The 22,031-nt window shown below is 38.1% G+C and overlaps 1 protein-coding gene across 1 annotated transcript in view; it reads left to right on the forward strand.

Annotated features, from left to right (window-relative positions):
* Positions 1 to 22,031, forward strand: part of ATLIG4 (DNA ligase IV) — a 247,221-nt gene that overhangs the window by 58,595 nt on the left and 166,595 nt on the right. Inside the window, exons 5-6 of the mRNA XM_089830934.1 lie at positions 14,916 to 14,990; positions 15,230 to 15,321. Coding sequence (XP_089687060.1) covers positions 14,916 to 14,990; positions 15,230 to 15,321 — 167 coding nt within the window. The remainder of the gene's footprint in view (positions 1 to 14,915; positions 14,991 to 15,229; positions 15,322 to 22,031) is intronic.

Below are 22,031 nucleotides of genomic sequence, written 5' to 3' on the forward strand. Positions count from 1 at the left end.
AGTGACTTATGGAAGAAACTCTCAGGAAATTGGCAAACATAAGATGTTTGGAGAACAAAATGGTCACGGCACGAACTCGGTGTCAGGTAAGGCCAATCCTCATCCAACACACTCTCGACCTTCCATGTTGACTTGCCCTCCACGAATAGAGGTGCTGCAAAGAGAAAGGTTACCAAATTTCGCGAAAATACAAGAACAACTGAGAGAAGACTGGGGGAATGCCAATTTGGAAGGAGACATTTCACATAAAGATTACTTGGAAATAAGAATAAGTTATTCTGGAATTGGAAATAGAGGATATTTTAATGATGATCTCAAAAGGAAGTTGAGTAAAGTAAACCTATTGTCATTTGATGGATTGGGATTTATGAGTGCACAAGCTTGGGTAATGAAAGTAGACACTTACTTCCAGCTCCATCCGACACCAGAAGAAGTAATTAAGTTTGCCACTCTCCATTTAGAAGGAATAGCGCACGAATGTTGGCAACACGGTAGAATCACACTCGGACATGACTAGATCAGCACATATGTGGAATTTATTGAAAGATTAATAGAGAGGTTCAATAACCAAGATCCTAAACTCAAATTCAAGGAGATGGCACAATTAGCATGTGTGTGGACTATCATCCCTTGAATAAGGAAACAATAAAAAACAAATAACCTATTCCCAGGATCGATGAATTGCATGGTGTGATTTATTTTTCCAAAATTGATCTTCATTTCGGATACCATCAGAGCCAAATGAGGGAAGAAGACGTGGAGAAGACGGCTTTTTGTTGTCACTACGGGCATTACGAGTTCCTGGTTATGCCGTTCGGATTAACAAATGCACCAACTACTTTCCAGTCTTGCATGAATCACATCTTCAACAAACAATTGCATAAGTAATTGCTGGTATTTTTTGATGATATCCTTATTTACAACAAAACTTGGGAAGAACACCTGAGACATTTGGATGAAGTCCTAGGGATCATGGAGGCTCAGTCTTTGTTCGCCAAGCAATCTAAGTGTAAATTCAAGATGACAAAAATATTGTACCTAGGGCACGTTGTCAATAAATATGGAGTGCAAGTCCACTAGGAGAAGATTCAAGCAATCCTTGATTGGCCCCCACCAAAATCACTCTCTGAGTTGCGAAGGTTCTTTGGATTGTGTAGTTACTACCGAAGGTTTGTTAAAGGATTCTCTTAGCTCAGTGCACCATTAACAGATTTGACTAAGAAAGGCTCCTTCCAATGGAATGAAAAAGCGTAACACACCTTCGATAAGTTAAAAGAAGCAATGAGCACTTGCTCGGTTCTTGTCCTACCTGAGTTCACTCAACCATTCATTCTGGAGTGTGACGCATTCGGAGAGGGCATTGGCGCGGCATTGATGCAAGATAAACACCCTATAGCCTATGAGAGTCAAAAGCTTACACAAGCAAAATGTCTATATTCCATCTATGGCAAAGAAATGTTGGCCATCGTGCATGCACTGACCAAGTTCCGGTAATATCTGGTGGGTGCTAAGTTTGTCATTCGTATCGATCATAATAGTTTGAGATATTTTTTGGAGCAACGGGATCTGAACAAGTTGCAGCAAAAATAGGTAAGTAAGATTTAGGCTTTTGATTTCGACATTGAATATGTAAAGGGAAAGAACAATGTGGTTGCAGATGCTTTGTTAAGAAAACCACCTATCTGCTTATTGTTTCAGATTTCAGCTGACTGGAAAGCACACTTATTGGTTGGTGGAGTATTCTAAAAATACATTTGCATGTAAACTAATGGAAGACGACACTCAGGATGATCGATACAAGGTGGTGGATGACATCATTTACTATAAGGATCGGATATATTTAGTGCCTGAATCGACACAGAAGTAGAAAATCTTGAAGGAAATACATGCCCCACCCTTGGCTGGGCACGCGAGATTTCTCAAAACCTATAGACAAGTAAGGGAGATGTTTTCGTGGAAAGGACTTAAAGAAGATGAATTGCAGTATGTACGGGAATGTGCAGTATGTCAGCAAAACAAATCCGCACACTTTACCTGCTAGGTTACTGCAACCCGTGCCTATACCAAAACAAAAGTGGGAAAGCATCTCCATGGACTTCATCACCGGACTTCCTAAAGTAAATGAGAAGGATTGTATCTTTGTGGTGGTCAACAGAGTGACGAAGTATGCACACTTCTTCGCCATCTTAGATTTCTACGCTGCACGGGTAGCTAACTTATTTTTCAGAGAAGTTTTTTTGTCTGGATGGGTTACTCTGAAACATTGTTCGTGATTGGGATGGTTGGTTTCTCAGTATTTATTGTACATAATTCTTTCAGTTGGCAAGAACAAAATTGTCGCTAAGTACTAGCGACCACCCTCAAACAGAGGAATAGATGAAGATTGTGAACAAGTAGCTAGAGGGCTACCTGCAGAACTACGTTTCGGCACAAGAACGAGCATGGGTCAAATGGACGTATCTGGGGGAATACTATTACAATATCAGTTATCACATGTCCATTGGGATGACACCCTTCAAAGCACTATATGGGTATGAACCCCTTTTATTTATCAACATGGCACTAGGTGATAGTCGCGCAACGAGGACGAGGGACTGGCTTCAGGAAGGGCAAGACATGTTGAGATTGTTGAAGGAGAACTTACAAAGGGCGCAGAATCAACAAAAAATCTATGCTGATAGACACCGGATCGAGAGAAGTTTCGAAGTGGGAGATTTGGTTTGTCTCAAACTCTAGCCATAAAGACAGTTCTCATTGAAGGCAAAGGGGAAAGAAAAGTTGAAGCCACGTTTTTATGGTCTTTATCGTGTAGCTCACTGCATTAGTGAAGTTGCCTATGAACTGGAACTTCCTGAAGGAAGTTGCATCCATAACTTCTTTCATGTCTCTTGCTTGAAGAAAACCATGGGATAGAACATTGTAGTAACCATTGATCTTCTGCCGCTCAATGAAGAAGGGAAGCTTGTGATCCTTGATGTACGAGAGAACTCTGTGAAATTGTACCCTGAGGGAATACTTGGTATGTTGGAAACATTTACCGTTAGACGACACAACTTGGGAAGGTGAACACATTCTACAGCATCCGACAGTGCATTTTCTTGAGGACAAGCAAATTTTGGGATGGGAGGATTGTAATGTTCTTTTCATAAAATAAATAATTAATCAAACCTTTGTTTATGGGCTGATTGCTTTAGTATATCTTGGACCCATTTTTATTTTATTGTTTACATAGGTGTGGTCGTCGGCTATATTTGTAAATCGTCAGGAAATTCCTCCGAAGGGTATTTATGCACAACATGTAGGTAGTAGTTGGAATGCTATTTGGATTATTTCTTTGTACTGTGAATTCCTGTTGGAGTTCATTATTGTTCGCCATTTCAGAAGTGAAAGGTCTTCTAGCATCTCTGATTTCGATGGGATTCAACCCTCACCCTATTCCGACGGTGTATTACTTTGCTTCGGATCTGACAAATTTGGAACACCATTTCAGTCTGGATTATATATATCTATTTGTGTTTATCTCAATATACTCTGGTGTCTCTTTGTTCAATTTCCTTGAGTTGTCAATTTATTCGGAGGACTTAGCGTTAGTAAATTTGAAGATCGGCTCTGTACAACATTACCCTCAGCTTCTTTACCCTCACTGTACGCTTCATCTCCATCACCAAACCATATCCTCATCCTCACCGTATGACCTCCTAAGACCAACCGTATGGCCACCTTGTCACCACCGTACGATCATTCCATTACAACTGTACGAATTCTCCAGTGACTATTGTACGATCCCTCCTTAACATTGCATCGTATGACCTTTTCTCCACCACTACCATACAACCCCTTTCCATTTTGCACCATCAGCTCTCACGCTACCGTACAACCTCCCTACCACTCTACCGTACAACCTCCTTGTTGTGCACATAATCATTACCGTATGGCCAATTGATCTTCTTGGAAGGGATGTCAGAATGGAACATTACATTAAACCCTTAGGACTTGGGTCAAAGCCTTTTTATAGTGAATTTAAACTTTGTGAGTTATAAGTTGGCAAAATCTATAAACTTGATAAATATAAAATTATATGAATGGTTGAAATGATTGAGTGTTTGTATAAGATTTTTACAATAATTGAGTCGATGCTTGCAAGAAATAGATATAGAGAAGGATCACAAACTTCGACCATGAATCCTAATGACTACGTTTCAATGATGCTAAAAGATTAGTGCCTTGCTTACTTGGTCAATAGAGTTCACAATAAAGATTCTTATGTACAACCTTATGGGATGACAAACATCCTAATATCATCAATTTTTCCTGTACTCTAAATGCAAAAGATCAAATCATATATGCAATTTAGTGTTAGTCTAGAAGGTTTTTAACTTCTTTGGAGGGAAGTCCAATTAGACACGGATGAAGAAACATATGTATATTCACACGATCCTTGATTATCAGACAAGAAATGCTATGAAGGATCTAATACACAAGTATTGTTAGGAATAATTCGCCAATTGCCTTCGTGACTATAAGGGACTAATCCAAACTATAGTTTATCTCTTTCCCTTTAAATAAACAAAAATTGAGATTTTTTTAAGGAATGGATCATGAAAGTATAATATATAAATACATGTTACAAACTGTTTCCATTAAGCCACAGTCCTTCAAAATCTGAGTATATCTTAGTAATTCTATTGCTCGTGCTTCTATTTTTCTGCTTACTTCCAAGGTCACTGGGAGACTGGGAGACATGGAGGTCTTTGGTATTGGTATTGGTATTGGTACCGGTACGACAATTTTTCAAAAATAGGAGACTGGGGTACTTGGAGACGGCAATACTGTAAAACTAAAAGCCTAAAGTAAATAATAATAATAATTTCAAATTAATATAGAGTCAAATATTTCAGGACTTACATAATCACAATATTGTATCTCATTGGTCTTAATTTTTGCATTAAAAACATTAAAATGAGGGCTAAAATATATAAAGTTATTTAATATTATATTTTATCAAGAGACTTTGGGGAGACTTCAGGAGACTTTGTCATGAAGTCTCCAACCTTTTTTGAGGTCTCCGGAGACGCAAAAAGTCTCAAGAAAGATGCATCTCAATCTCTGAGATGCGACTTTTCGGGGGAGACGGGTATCCTCATAACCATGCTTACTTCCCTTATTTTTATTTTAGTGATAAGGGAATGTGACTTTTCAAATAAGTGTTATATCCCTTGAAAGGAGATGTCTCTTAGCAAAAATAGCTTTTCAGATTTTTATCACACTTTTTGAGGCTTGATTCACGTTATGTTTAAGAGAACATTAATAATGCGCCTTTTGATTTTCATTGCGTAGTCCCTATGATTTTATTTCTGCATGATATTTCAGACAAGTCATTTTAATTGCACTTTTTCAGGCTTGATTCACATTATGTTTAAGAGAACATTAATAATGCGCCTTTTGATTTTCATTGCGTAGTCCCTATGATTTTATTTCTGCATGATATTTCAGACAAGTCATTGCGAAGAAGGTTACTGACGCCTTTGTCTCATATCTCTTATAACTGCTGCCTTGAATATTCCTCCTGAAGTCGACTTTATGTTCTCCATTCTGAAATGATGAGTTTGATGCTATTTGTATTATTTATTATCGCAGATTAACATATCATTTAGTCAGACAAAAAATATATTTGTCTTTTGTTCCTGTTGCTGCTGTTTGATAATAGGTGTGCGATTACAAACAACTTATATCTCCTTATTTTGGTGTTTAAACTCCTGACGATATAGACAGAACCTTGTTAAATTTTGGTCTGATGCATATGCTATCATCTTGTCATCATATAACCATAGTTTTTCATTTCTGACTGGGAACTCTCGATAGCACCATATAGGAAGCATTGTTGCTCAGCATTTGACGGGTCACCATCGATAAGTATCTCCACTCCTTGGTGTATGTTGACTGTAAACATAGTAACTGTTTTGAATGATGACATCCGGTGTTGACGTTCCCACTAATCATTTCAGGATGCTGTTGTCGCTGCTTGAAACATGAAATACCTCGTACCTGCTTTGCCACTTTTTCATTTCAATATATTTGTATTTTCTGCAAATCTTCATCGCATATCGCTGTCTCATCCTGACTTGGAAGGCTTCTCTGTCTTGCATGGCTTCATATCGGGCTTCACAATTTTTATTACTTCTCCACTTCTTTCATTATCTAAACAATAGGTGAAACTATTACAAATGCTTTCATTTCTTAAAATATTTATATTGATTAATAATGAACTTGTCTGCAGGCTTAGTCTTCAATCCTTCAATGTTATAGGTTATTTTTTGAGAGCACATGCCGATTTAATGAGCTGGAATCCCTCTGTATATGTTTCTTGTGAATGACGTGGAACTCCTCTACGTTGACTAGACTACTGCATCTCCTTCAGATGTTAATCACTATAAAAAACAATAGCTTTAAATTATATCGTTGCTTATTGACTTTAACTATAATGTCTATTGTTTGTACCATCGATTTCTTTGATAATGATGCTGATATTCTTGGTCTGCACTGCATGGTTCTGACATAGTGGTTGGGGTTTATCATTATGTTTCTGCATAATCTCCATCACACTTTTGTTTTTATATGCTGACCATTTATTTATTTCTTTTTCCAGCTTCATCATAGACTCAAACTGTTATGTATTATTGATGTCACCTGCATATATTATTGTTACTTATATGTTTCTTCTTCCTTGTATTAATTGCAACATTCAATCTCAAATTATATCGTTGCTTATTGACTTTAACTATAATGTCTATTGTTTGTAACATCGATTTCTTTGATAATGACGCTGATATTCTTGGTCTGCACTGCATGATTCTGACATAGTGGTTGGTGTTTATCTTTATGTTTCTGCATAATCTTCATCACACTTTTGTTTTTATATGCTGACCATTTATTTATTTCTTTTTCCAGCTTCATCATAGACTCAAACTGTTATGTATTATTGATGTCACCTGCATATATTATTGTTACTTATATGTTACTTCTTTCTTGTATTAATTGCAACATTCAATCTCTAATATACAACTGCATATGATATTTGTTTTGGATCAGACTGAGGAACTCCATATCTCTGTCATCATTCTTTCTTTGCTAGATCAAATTCTCCTTACATATTTGCAATGCTCAAGTGCCAAGTAACTTATGTGTTATCCCTGATATTAATTTCCGTCATATGCATACCTTTGGTATTGATGGTGTCTTTCTCATTGACATCAATGGAAGTAATTCCATTATTTCTATCATGAATCTCAAATGGAGACCCTAATTTGCAAAAATTAAGGCTCTATCACACCGTATGGCACACAACCCCTCTCTCACTCACATTGTACGACTTTCGCAGAACCACTGTATGACCTGTTCATAACACTTGTACAACTGACCCAACATCACCGCATGACTGATAGTCATCCAAGGTCCCCTTCAGACTGAGATTACCTTCAGCGTTCAGGCCGAGATTGCCTCCGGACCGACACAGCTTTCGGTACGAGATTGACTTCTGGCCGAGATTGCCTTAGGACTGAGATTACTTTTGGACACATTCGCCTTTAAGCCAAGATTACCTTTGGACAGAGATCACCTTCGGGCAAGATCACATTCGGACTGAGATTACCTTTAAACTGAGATACCCTTCGTGGCAAGTTCGCCTTCGGATCGATATTACCTTCGGACAAAGATGACCTTTGGGTCAAGATCACCTTCGGGACATTATAGTGGTATCAGAGCTAGTGATCTTGGCAGCCCATGGAAAGTGAATGAAAGTATATAGCCATAAACAAAGGAGTTTCTACTCAGTGGATAGAATGGGAGATTTCGGAGAATCCACTCCCGCTGATGTCATGGCATTATTGAGGGAGCTTTCAAGGAATCAAGCACAGATGGAAGAAATTCTGTGGAAACTAGCTGAAAGTAAAATATTTGGCGAACAAAATGGTCACAACGACGATTCAGTCTTGGGAAAGGAAAATCCTAATCTAGCACACCCTCGATCTTCCATGTCAACTTTCTCTCCACAAACGAAGGTGCTGCACAGCGGAAGGGAACCAACCTTTGACGAAGTATAAGATTAATTGAAAGAAGATTGGAAGAATACAAACTTAGAAGGGGATGTATCCTACAAAGATTAGGTAGAATTAAGAATAAGATATTCTGGGAGTGGATACCGAGGGTATTTCAATGATGATCTCAAGCTGAAATTAAGTAAAGAAAATCTGTTGCCACTCGATGTCTGGATCAATATTGACACAGGCATGGGTAATGAAGACCGATACTTATGTTCAACTCAACCCAATGCTAGAGGAGGAAGTAGTTAAATTTGTTGCACTCCACCTAGAGGGAGTGGCACATGAACAGTGGCATCATGGCATGATTACACTCGGAGAGGAACAAGTAAGCACTTATGCCGATTTTACATAAAAGCTAATAGACTGATTTGATGGCAAAGATCCAGAACCCAATTCTAAGGAACTAGCATAGTGAAGGCAGACAATATTAATTGACCATTACATCATTCAATTCTAGAAACTCTTCATAGTGGTTACAAACATTTTCTGAGAGGAGACAAATAGTATTATTCATGGATGGATCTGATAGAAGTTTGAGGGGTTGGATAAAGAGTTTAAATCCTGCTACCCTCTCGGCGGCTACAAAAAGGGCCCAAGGTATGACATCATCATCGACATTTTCCCGAGGCTACTCTCACTCCAAACTGTTGTTGGTTTTGAGGGACAAATATAAAAAACGCTCGCCAAAAAAGCCTTCATTGGATGAAGCTACTAGATAGGAACTTCAAAGAAAACAATTATGTTTCATTTGTAAGGAGTCGTGGGAACCAGGGCACAGATGCCTCGGTAAAGGGAAATATGCTACATTGAAGTCATATCTGATGATGAGGATGACCAGGAAGATTTATCTACGGAGGTTGGTCACCATCAGGGGGACTTGAAGGTGGTCATTTTAAACCGTATGAAGAAGATAGGTGCATTGGTACGGTGCAGAGGAACTATTGCCTTTGGTAGCACAAGATGTATGGTGTTTAGTGTATGGGAAACACTTTAGGGGCAGAGGGTCATTGTGGTGATGGACAACAGAGCTACTCTGAACTTCATTCAACTCATCACTTGTAAAATGAAGAGGTTTACCTACTGAGGCACACACAAGTTTGCAAGTCAAAGTCATCAAAGGAACACTCTTACCATGCACGCTCCTTGTTCCCCAACTTAGTATCACCATGGCCAACAACACGGCGAAAATTTCTTTATAGTGGACTTGGATTATATGGAGATCATTCTGGGTATACAGTGGATGAAATCATTGGTTGAACACACAAAGCTTCAAATGAATGGACTTCACTTTTGATGTTGATGGGAAGAAGGTGGTTCTTAGAGGGATGGCAAATGAGGGATTGAAGGATGTATCTGCAAGAAGGATGGGCGATCTTCCAACATGATGATGTTACATGGGCCACATATTGCGTCATTTCAACAAAACGAATAAAAGGACAACAACACACTCCCAAGATGATAAGCTTCAGGCCATTTTGGAAGAACATAGTAGAGTTTTTGCAGACATTCCTCCTGTTAACCTTCCCATCAAGGTTTTGACCATATGATCGAATTGAAAGCTGGCACCAAACTAGTTATCACCGCACCGCATTGCCATCCCAATGAAGTTAAAGATAAGATGGATTAAACGATTCAGGAACTGCTCTACAAGGGATGGATCCATTCTAGCTCTAGCCCTTTTGTATCATCAGTGGTGTTGGTGAAAAAGAAGGATGGGTTGTTGTGCATGTGTGCGGACTACCATGCACAAAAAATGGATATCCTATTTCCAGGAACAATGAATTGTTGGATGAGTTGCATGGTGTGGTTTATTTTTCTAAAATAGATCTCCAGTCCAGAGAACATCGAATCCGCATGCGGGAGGAAGATGTGGAAAAGATGAATTTTTGTTTGCATTGTGGGCATTATGAGTTCTTGGTCATGCCATTTAGATTAATGAATGCATTAGCTACATTTTAGTTTTGCATGAATCGCATCTTCAATAAACAATAGTGTAAATTCTTGCTAGTATTTTTTGATGACATACTTATTTGGAGCAAAACATGGGAAGAGCATTTAAAGCATTTGGATGAAGTCCCCAAAATTATGGAAGCACTGTCATTGTTCAGCTAACAATCTAGTGCGAATTCAAGAGGATAAAGATATTATACTTGGGATATGGTATTAATAGATATGAAGTACAAGTCCACAAAGAGAAGATTAAGGCTATCCTTGATTGACCTTTGCCAAAATCACTCTTAGAGTAGCGAGGATTCTTTGGGTTGTGCAATTACTATAGGAGATTTGAAAAAAGGCTTCTCTTAGCGGAGCACACCATAAACAGATTTGACTAAGAAGGGATCATTCTAGTGGAATGAAAAGACACAACACACTTTTGATAAGTTGAAAGAAGCAATAAGTGTGATGCTTCCAGAGAGGGCATTGACGCTGTATTGATGTAGGAAAGGCACCTGATAGCCTATGAGAGCTGGAAACTTACACGGGGTGAACGCTTATATTGTATCTATGACAAAGAGATGTTAGGCATCGTGCAAGCCTTGACCAAGTTTCAACAATATCTGGTGGGTGCCAAGTTTGTCGTCCACATCGATCATAATAGTTTGAGACATTTTTTGGAGAAAAGGGATCTGAATGAGAGGCAACAAAAATGGGTAAGGAAGATTCAAGTCTATGATTTTGGCATTGAATATGTTAAGGGAAAGAATAATGTCGTAGCAGATGATTTGTCAAGAAAACCTGCCAGCTATTCATTATCCCAGATTTCAACCAATTGGAAGGCATACTTATTAGTAGAGTACTTCAAGAACACTTTTGCATGCAAATTGATGGATGGCGACATTTAGGATGAACGATACAAGGTAGTGGATGACATCATCTACTATAAGGATAGTATATATTTGGTACTTGAATCCACAATGAAGCATAAAGTTGTGAAGGAAATGCACTCCTCACCCCTAGCAAGACATTCACGTTTCCTCAAAACCTATGGACGGATTAGAGAGATTTTCATGGAAGGGTCTTAAGAATGATGTCCTGCAGTACGCATGCGAATGTGCAACATGCCAACAAAACAAATTAACAAATCTGAACACACCTTACTTGCAAGCTTGTTACAACCTTTGCCGATACTAGATCAAAAATGGGATAGCATCTCAATGGATTTCATCATCGGACTTCCGAAGGTATGTGGAAGGGATTACATATTCGCAGTAGTTTACACTTGATAAATTGACAAAGTACACACCCTTTTGCCATTCCCACTGAGTTCCAAGGTGCCCAAGTAGTAGACTTATTCTTCAAGGAAATCTTCTGCATGCATGGATCGCTGCAAAACATTAGGAGCGACTAGGACAGTCATTTTCTCCGTACCTTCTGGATAGAACTATCTCGATTGGAAGGAATGAAATTCTCGCATAGTACTAGTTATCAACCCCATATCGAAGAACAAACAAAAATTGTGAATAAAGGGTTGGAAGGGTATCATCGCAACTATGTTTCGACACAACAAAAAGCATGCGTCAAATGGCTACATCTTAGGGAGTATTGCTATAATATTACTTACTACATGTCCATCAAGATGACACCTTTCAAGGCACTATAAGGGTATGACCCCCCGCATTTGTAGATATCGTTTTGGGTGACAATTGCGCACAAAGGGCAAAGGATTGGTTGCAAGAAGGACAAGACACTTTGAGGGTCTTGAAGGAAAACCTCCAATAGACACACAATCATCAAAAGATGTATGTAGATAGACATCGAAGTGAGAGAAGCTTTGAGTTGGATGATGGTAAATGTTTGTCTTTAAGTAGATGGATAGTCATCCTTGAAGGTAAGGGGCAAATAAAAGCTAAGGCCACATTTTATGGTCCATACCGCAAAACTTGATGCATAGGCGAAGTTGCTTACTAGGAGGAGCTGTCAAAAGGAAGTAGAATCCACAATGTCTTCCATGTATCCTGCATGAGGAAGGCCGTGGGGAAGAACAAAAAAGAAAAGTTGATATTGGAACCTTTCGAATTCTTTATGTATGGGAGAGGAAACTATGGAGTCGCACCATCAAAGAATACTTGGTAGGTTGGAAACATCTGCCACTCGATGACACCACTTGGGAAGGAGAACAAGTTCTTCAACATTCGACATTGCATTGCTTGAGCCCAAGCAAATTATGGGATGGGAGGATTGTAATGTTCCCGTTATAAAATAAACAATCTTTGAAAACTTGTTTATGGGCTAATTGATTTAGCATATCTCAGACCCATTTTTATTTTTAATTATTTCCGTAGGAGTTTTCTGTGTCTTTTGTCGGCACATAGTTTATTCTTTTGATGCGGTATTTATGTCCATGAGGTTGAGTTGTTTTGGTATGCAATTCTGGATTATCTTATTGTACTGCAAATTCCTGTTGGAGTTGAGTATTGTTCGCCATTTTGGAAGTGGAAGACCTTCCCTACTTGGCTAGTTCGGTTTCGATAGATTCAACTCTCACCCTATTCCAATTCTCTATATTACTTTGCTTTGGATTTGGCACATCTCGAGCACCATCTTTGTCAGAGAACATCTTTATATGTTTTGGTGACAAATTGCATACATCTCTCTCCTTGGTTTACAAATCACTATTTGGCAAGTTTCCTATAAATGTTTGGTGTTGATTTGAATCATATCTATTTGGTATTATGGGCCTCAAACTAATTCCCATTTCTGGCTTTGACAAGTCCATCTGAATCCATATTTCCCTTGGCACAATACTTTCCGTTTATCTCCAACACCATACGACACACAACTCATCCCTCATTGCTACTGTATGACTTTCATAGAACCACTATACAACCCATTCATACCACATGTATGGCTGTCCCACTATCACCGTAGGGCTGATAGTCACTCGAGGTCTTCTTCGGACCAAGATAGCCTTTAGACTGAGACCGCCTTTGGACCAAGATTTTCCTTCGGATTGAGATCCCCTTTGGATGAAGACTTTTCTTTGGACCTAGATAGCCTTCGGGCCGAGATTTTCTTTGGGCCAAAATAGCCCGTGGGTCGAGATAGCCTTCAGATAGAGATTACCTTTGGGCCGAGATAGCCTTCGGGCTGAGATTGCCTTTAGATCGAGATAGCCTTTAGACCGAGATCGCCTTCGGACAGACATCACCTTCAGGTTGAGATTACCTTTGGACAGAGATCACCTTTGGGCCAGGATCACCTTCGGACTGAGATTACCTTCTGGCCGAGATTGCTTTCAAGCCAAGATCGCCTTCTGACTGAGATTACCTTTTGATAGAGATCACCTTCTGGTCGGGATCACCTTCGGGACATTACATATACTATCCTCATTGGCCTCATGTGTCCTTTTCCATTCAAGATGACATGGTGTGCGTATAGTCCATCAACCCTGTACCCTTGAACGAAGAGTAGTTAGTACCCTTCTTGGCCTCATGTGGCCTTGGCTATGCATATGAGGGGAGGTAATTTAGTGAAAGAATCCATAGTCCATAAATCTTGGACTATCATCCCTCTTTGCCTCATGTGGCCCTTGCCCTAATCTGAGGGGGAATATCCAGTGAGGAATCCATAAGTAATCAACACTCTACTCTAGGCCCAGGCTTAGATAGCATCCCTATTGTCCACATTCGGCCCTTGACATTCATATGCGGGGATGTGCCTATTGAGTAATCCATAAATAGTGCTAAAATCAGTTCACCCTCACCTAAGTTTGAAATTCTAATTGCAGGTTTTGACTAATGATGTTTTGGTGCTTGTGTCTGGTACAAAAACATAGGCAATTAATATTTAACATTCATGCCAAACCTCTGATTATTAAAGTTGAATAGTGTGCATAACGTAAATTTGTTTATAGCTTCCTTTTTGCAATAGAATGGTTTTATTAAATGTGCTGTCACATCTTGTACTGCTTCACAAACAACAAAATAATATGTCAACAAGTTTTAAATTTTTCCTAGAAGTCACATATTGTTGAAACTAGGTGGTGGAATCCAGTATGTTTGACGCTAGTATATAGCTTCCTCAAATTTGTACATTGTAGTTGAGGTTCCTTTTTCAGTTTCAGTCCTACTTTTAAAGTTAATATTTTATTATCTCAAGACTTTGATTTGTGTTTGATGTCTGATAAGTCTAACTCTAACATAAATTCTCGCTACAGTTATGTACAAGGTCATCGGGAGATGGGGAGACTTGGAGGTCTCCGGTATTGGTACTAGTACGGGTATGACAGTTTTTCAAAAATAGGAGACGGGGGTACTTGGAGACGACAATTTTTTTATTAGTTTAAAGAGTTTAATACTAAATACAAAATTTGAAAATAGTAATACTATAAAACTAAAAGACCAAAGTAAATAATAATAGTAATGTCACATTAATATAGAGTCAAATATTTCAAAACTCACATAATCACAATATTGTATCTCATTGTTCTTAATTTTTGCATTAAGAACATTAAAATGAGGGCTAAAATATATAAAATTATTTAATATTATAGTTTACATTTGTATTTTATCAAGAGACTTCGGGCAGACTTCACTTTTTGGATTAGGAGACTAGGAGACTCTAGGAGACTTTGTTATGATGTCTCCAACCTTTTTTGAGGTCTCCGGAGATGCGAAAAGTCTTTGAGACCGAGACGTGACTTTTAGGGGGGAGACGGGTCTCCCCGTAACCATGGTTATGTACATGCAATTGACTCATTTGAACATACATGCATTTTAATTCTAGAAGCCTGCCAAGTAGTTTTTCATATTTACTAATTGTAAATTATATATTTATGATTACAAGATTGATTTGGAAATTTCCTTTTAATTGTAGGACATTGAGGTGGGTAAACCTGTGCGACCACAGTTAGCGTCCAGAGAGCCAGATGTTGAGACTGCATGGAAAAAGGTTCTTAATCCTTTAACATTCACATATTCTGTACTTGTAGCACACATTATTTGTAATGATGATTGTTGGGTGTACGCTGGTCTGGTTGTCATAATAAATTGATGTGAGGGAACAAAGAAAAAGATTGTGTTATTTCACATGAAGATTTAATGGCAACATGCTGCAGACTTTTGTTATGAGCACACCTACTATTTTGCCACTACTGACTTGCTACAGATAATCTACTTGTTTTGTTTCAGTTGCATGGAAAACAGGTTGTTGTGGAGTGCAAATTTGATGGTGACCGAATCCAAGTGCATAAGAATGGAAGAGAAGTGCACTTCTTTTCAAGGTTTTCTTTTTCATTTTTGTGATTCTGATCTATTTTCTTTTGCTGGGGTCTTGGTTCTGCTGTTAAGTTTTCAAATATAAGAAAACAGGGCTCCAAATGAATTTGGAAGTGAGGAGGATATAATAAAACCCACTCTTGCAATTGTTTACCAAGCATTGGCCAGTTGAACATAAGAATAAGAAGTGTATACTTTTGTATTTGGCCTGCCTTCAAATGTGAAATTCTTATTGATTGCCTGCATCATCATACATTTTATGCATTTGTAGCATAGACAAATATGAGAGCATATTAAAAATTGAAAATAAATCAAAAAGAAAGTACAGAGAATAACATATACATGTTGACTCTTAAATCAACGTTTTTCTTCTTTATAGAAGATTAGTTTAATTTTTTTATTCAGTGTGTGAAAATCTAATAATCTGTGGCTTAGGCAAATAATCATGGTCATGGTACAAAAAATTGAAGAGAGAAAAAAGAAAATGTAGTGAATCCTCTACACATGTTAACTCTTCAAGTCAATTGTTTTTTTTTTGTACAAGTATACACAATCATTTAACCTTTCCATTGAGCGTGTAGCTTCAAAAATAGAGCCTTCACCAAGCACAATAGTATATCAACAAACTGCTGATGAGAGATTGGAGGGAGAGAGGAAGCAACTTTGTCTCCCTTTAACAGATTTAAATCTAAACACTTCTGAGTATTTCTCCCCAAAACTTTGACAACCATTATGAATAGCTATGGGGAATGGGGGGTCACCTTTTCTTAGACCCCTATTTCTAGAGAAGTGTCTCTGAGGAGAATCATTCTCCAATGCAGAGTAAGGGGTTGTGATTCAAGAATCTTCCTTTAAATTCATATTTTTTAAGAACCTCACTTTAGAATGGCCAAGATACTCTATCATAAGCTTTTGATCTATCTATTTTAAACAATATTCTAGGTTTCTTATTTAATTCCATAGAGAATGATTTCATGAGTGGTAAGAGTCACATAAAAAACATGTGTACCTTACAGTAAACATTTCTATTTATGTGCGATCATCTTGTCTAGCACATCATTTAGTCAATTCATTATCGTCTTTGCAATTTTATTTTATGAAGTGTTGCACAAGCTTATAGGTTAGTAATCTTCCATTGGAGAAGTGTTTTCAGATTTTGGGATCAAAGCAATAAAAGTGGAGTTAGGTTGCTTTAACAGCTTAATAGACCAGAGAAAGTCCCTAATGGCATTCGCGATATCATTGGCCACAACATTTCAAGAATCCTAAAACATGCAGTGGAGAACCTTCCAGACCTAGATCTGTGTAGAATCCAAAAGAGAACACAACTTCCTCAACTTCTTGTAGAGAGATAGGTTTAACCAAGTCTTTAAGATCTTGTTCATTTATAACTTCTGGGATCACCTCTAATAGATCACTAATATCAGAATGTGTTGTCCCCATTCTAAAAGCAATAATACTATAGCAATTAGGTACTTTTTTTTTTTCATTAAGTATAAGTCCTTGAACACCTATAGCTAGTAGAAGTTAGCAAGAGTAGACATATAGCAAATTGATAGCTAGAAGTAGATGTACATAATACAGTGGTTGGAAACTGTGAAGTAGACATATAGCAAATTGATAGCTAGAAGTAGATGTACATAATACAGTGGTTGGAAACTGTGAAGTCTTATAAATAAGATGGTTTTGCTAGTTGTATTAAAAGGAATAAGGCATGAACCAAGTTGATTGTCACCTTTCATGTAGGATAGTCTGCAAGATGTTGATAGCACCAAGTATAGAGATCATCTTTATAGAGAATGTAATGTCCCCTTCTCTGTGCTAGACCTTATGGTGCCTTGTTGGTCTATCTTTCCATGCGGATAGGCTAATGACATTTATTTTGAAGATGCCAGCCAGTCACAGGAGTCTATTTGGTTTCGCTGCGGAGATATTTAAGTGGGAACTTCCTAAAGTTAAGTCACTTTATTTTATAAGTTGATTTATAAAGTTACTTCATAATTTAAAATCACTTCATGACAAAAGTAACTTTAGTGACTAAAAGAAGAAATTGGCTTTTATCCCACATTGCTTAGTTATTTGCATATTCCCTCACATCGAGGTTACAAAAGCAAGGAGCTACATTGGGATTTACACCATGAAATATAATATTTAAAAAAAAATAACTTGCTTAAATGTGAGTGGTTACTCTTGAGACGAAACCCCTTGAGAGAGTGGAGGAGCTGGATGTAGCCCTAGCAACTCATTGGTAATTTATTCAAAACTCGAGCATGGGGTTTGGGAGTCTCCATCATAGTTGAGAGTCAGCAGTCAGAAGTAAGTAGTTTATGTTCACATCTAAGGAAAAGACTTATGCTATTTCTCTAGAGGCCGCAGGTTAAGATATCAGACAGTACAGGGACGTTGGTTAGAGAGCCCATACCATCCATGTGAGCATTGAAATACATCAAATCCGAGTCATCAAGAAGGTAGTGAATGGTGCTGGCCACAGGAAGGAGCAGAGACGTTGAGTTTGCAGTATGAAAGCAGCCCGTGAATAAGCTATACACACATCTAGTGTTGCGGGAGTGACTGGAGACAGTGGTAACTGGCAACGTTGGCAGTGGACTGGGCAGTATTCCCGAGTATGGACTGGTGAACACACACTCCTCTCCACAGCAGCTTCAGGATATTTGGCATATGACAGGAGGCAATCAACCATCCACGGCTTTAACAGGTGCCAATATTGTTTGTTCTGCATTTAATTTATGTATACATTTCCAGTTTGTTGTCCAAGTTAGGAATCAGTGTTGAAGCATCTTTAAGTTATTTGATAGCACAAAATTGTGTTGGGTTGAAAACTTGGAGAAATTGAACCTATGGTTAAAGGCAGTTAGAGCATTCTATAATTACTGAGCTCCTTTTAAAGTGTTTATATGTGTTATCTTGTGATCTCTGCTAAACTGCAAAAAGTTAAAGTTGGGACATAAACCAAGTCATCACACTCACTTTATTCATTCAGTTTAATTAGTTCGGACTACTGCTGTACGTGTTTGGTTCTTTACAGAGAACATCTTCATGGAAAGATTATATTGTTGCTATGCATTATAGTACCAAGTATAGAGATCATCTTTATAGAGAACATCTTCAGTGAATATTTACAGTGATAATCACATATTTGATAAGGAGATATCAAACGTGAAGGCATGCCTAGAACATGTATGCATTATGTAATGCCCCCTTTCTAGGATGACAAACAATTGTTCAGGATTGGCCTATTACTTGAGTTCTTGTAGGCCAACAGAGTGTGCAGCGGACTCATACAAGGCATATAGAGCCACACATGAGCTTTTCAGACAGTTTTCGGCAGTTGACGATAGGTTCCTAAATTTTAGGAGGGATCCCTATTCTTTATGGATGGATTGGGAGTACTCTGGGAGGCATTCAGAGACCACTGGGGACATTTTGGAGACATTCGATGTATTTCCTATTTTTAGGAGGTATGTAGTATCCCGAATAGGATATTTGCTGGATTTCCCTTAACAATACACTTAGAAATAAAACCTTGCGGATAATTTACAGCACATTCGAAAAACTAGTAGAATTTTCCAATTAATTCACTTTTCTCAGGTATAACATTCAGATTCAGGTGTACACAAAAATGAGACACAGTGCTATAATAAACCAGAAGATTTTTAAATACGACCCATTATTTTGCAATAACATTCAGAATATCAACATGCAACCATGAATTACAAATTGGTATGATAAAACCAGAAACTCTTATAAATCCTTAAACAAAGATATTGTCTTTTACAACCGCAATATAACACCCGGCAACTAAATGTTATTGTATTATACAACAGCAATACAATTACCAATACATAGAAAACCAATCCTAAATACAGAATTCAACAGTCGGATTGGAATGAGAGGATAAGAACCTGTAAGCTCAATGAGACACTTGTGATGATATCTCCACGGGCAATGGGTTTGCATCCACTGCCTGCCTGCACGAGGGGCTACGCCCTCACACGGGTTGAAAGCTGAAGCTTTTTGAAACTCTCTAGGAGAGAAAACTGAATTGAATAGCAAAATCAAGCCCCCTCCTCAATGAGTCTTTTCCTTTTTTAACACAAAATTGAGACCCTTCGACTTCCCTCTAGCCATCGTCTTATTCCTCCTTGTCCTCATGTGACCACATGGAATATTAATTTGTCCTTTAATAATAAATCTCTAGCTTATTTGATATTGCAAATTCGGTTCTTCTTAATAATTCTAATGTCCCCAAAGAAGGGACATTACAAATCTCCCCTCCTTGAGATTGCTTGCCCCAAGCAATCAGTACCAGGATCCCATACAAGTTTGCAGGCAGCCTTGAATTCGAAATTGAAAACAATTTCTGCCATATTGCGAAGCCAAATGTTTCTCTGCAATAAATCTCTAAACCGGATCCCTGGATCCCATATAACTCTCTGAAAAAACTCAGCACCTGCATCTATAAATTGATCAACATTGACCAACACCATGACCACGATAAAATCCTCGTCCAACCATAGATATAATCTGCCAACACCTGGATCCCAAACTCTGTTATGTCGTTCCGCTGCCATGATGAGGTAGAAGCATATCAAAGGTCCATGTGTAACCCAATAGAGTGTGAAGACCTGCCCTAAATGGGTGATGTAGGAAATGAGTTGCTCATAAGCTAAAACCACTATCTGAAGGACATCAAAATCAACACCATCGTCATCAACTTGGAGAACTCCCAAGTACATAGGTGCTATGAATATGGAAGATGTTGAAAATATAACCACATTCCTCACATAGCTACTGCACCAAGAATCACTTAGCAGCTGATGAAGGAAAATCACCCAACTTGTGAGAGGGTTGAAATCAGAAAATATGTTGGGGTTGATCAACTGATAAGCAACAAAAGTTGATTCATCATTCCCAAGCTGAGTCCCCGAATCACAGTTAGGATCTGAATCAGTATTCCAGGGTTTGAAATCAATTTCTTCCTCCTCAAGGCAAACAAGAGAGACTCCCTCATCTACAATAAAAAGTGGGTTATTGGATGTCTAGTCAGCAGTCACTTCAAACAAGGGGTTATCTATCAATTGAAAGTGATCTGAAGTTTTGCTAATTAATCGTTTGGGGCAGCTATCCAAGTTATAAGTTTGCTGAATGCTCTCAAGTTCATCGATGACTTCTAGGAAAAATTCTTGTCTCATTCTATCTTCATGTTCCCGAGATTGATTCATGACCTTGATCTGATTTTCTGCTCCTCGAAGAGAGAATCAAGCCTCATTCAATGCCTCACGAACATGCTTCAACTCTCTGTTAACTTTGTCAATCTCATTCTTCCCTCTATTTGACTATTCAGCATATATCTCAGCAATCTTAAGGATATAATCCCTGTTGGTCAGCAAATACAAGTAATCTGATTTTATAGTTTCGAGGGCTATCTTGACCTCCTGCAAGTCATCAACATTCCAATCTCTTCCCGCTTCTCTTGGAATCCTCCTGTAGAGCTCATCAACCAACTCATGGGTCTTGTCATAATGTACTAAAGATGCCACAACCATATCTTCACTAACCCTTAGTTGATTCCTTAAGGTATGCATTTTGTTACTACTCTGCTGGAACTGTTTATTATCTTGCAGTGTTATCTTAGGTTGTTCCTCTAAATTCATGTTCTGAGTATCATGAGTATATGGTGTATGATACCAAGGTCCGAAACTGCTACTATCCTGTGTGCAATCTGTTTCATTAATTTGCTTGACCAAGCTCACCTCCAAGTTGCCAACGAAGAAACCTGTTCCTCGTGTAACATCCTCTATATGATCATGGGAAGGCTGGTCATTCCTGCTAGTTGTTAGCTCTTTTATTTCAAGATCATCAAAATGATAGTCCTGGCATATCGGAATTTCTTCATATACCCCTGAATGTTGTTCGTTTGCCAAGAGCTTTTGGGCCAGCTCTAGACACTTCTGTTTTTCCATATCAGTCATATTTAGTTGCCCTAGATAAAAATCCAAGTAGTCATTGAATGATAAATCATTCTAGATCCGGATAGGAAATTCTTTATACCCTTCATAAATGTTTAGTAATTTTGTTTTTATATCTGCTGATGGTGGTACCCACATTCTAGAGTATTTAGCTCTGTCTATATCTCTTTTTGTGTTTTCGAATTTCAGAGTACACCATCTATATTCATTATATAAGCTTTCTTCTCGCCCATTTGCCATTCTTACAGACTTGTTACCTCTTTCAAGTGACAATCTGCTTGTATCCACCCAGATAGAATCTTGTCCTGAATTCTGAAAAGAATAATCAGTTGAATAACCTGGCACCACTATAAATCTCTTAATGACCTTGCTCTATTTTGTCTTTTAAACTCACACAAAATTTGTCAACAACTCGCATTTACTTTTGAAATTAATAGACTGCACTCAGAAGCATTTTGTCTGACATTTGTTGCATAGTCACAGATTTGCAGAGGGTGATAAAGTTGCACAAAAATCAATCATGCAGACTTAGCAATAATGAAATCTCAACAAATAACAATTTACTTGTTAAGTTGAATGCCCGATTGCAAAATTTATGACCTTTGTTCTCTATCTTAATCTTTTCTCTATAATATTCAACCCGAGTCTGGGCATGACGTAATTTGAGAACTGCTTATTGACGTCCCAAGAAACAAGCATTTTGCACAACTCGAGCAAGCACCACT

This window comes from Cupressus sempervirens, chromosome 5, assembly GCF_028749045.1.
Source record: "Cupressus sempervirens isolate cs-2001-9-10 chromosome 5, ASM2874904v1, whole genome shotgun sequence".
NCBI lineage: Eukaryota > Viridiplantae > Streptophyta > Pinopsida > Cupressales > Cupressaceae > Cupressus > Cupressus sempervirens.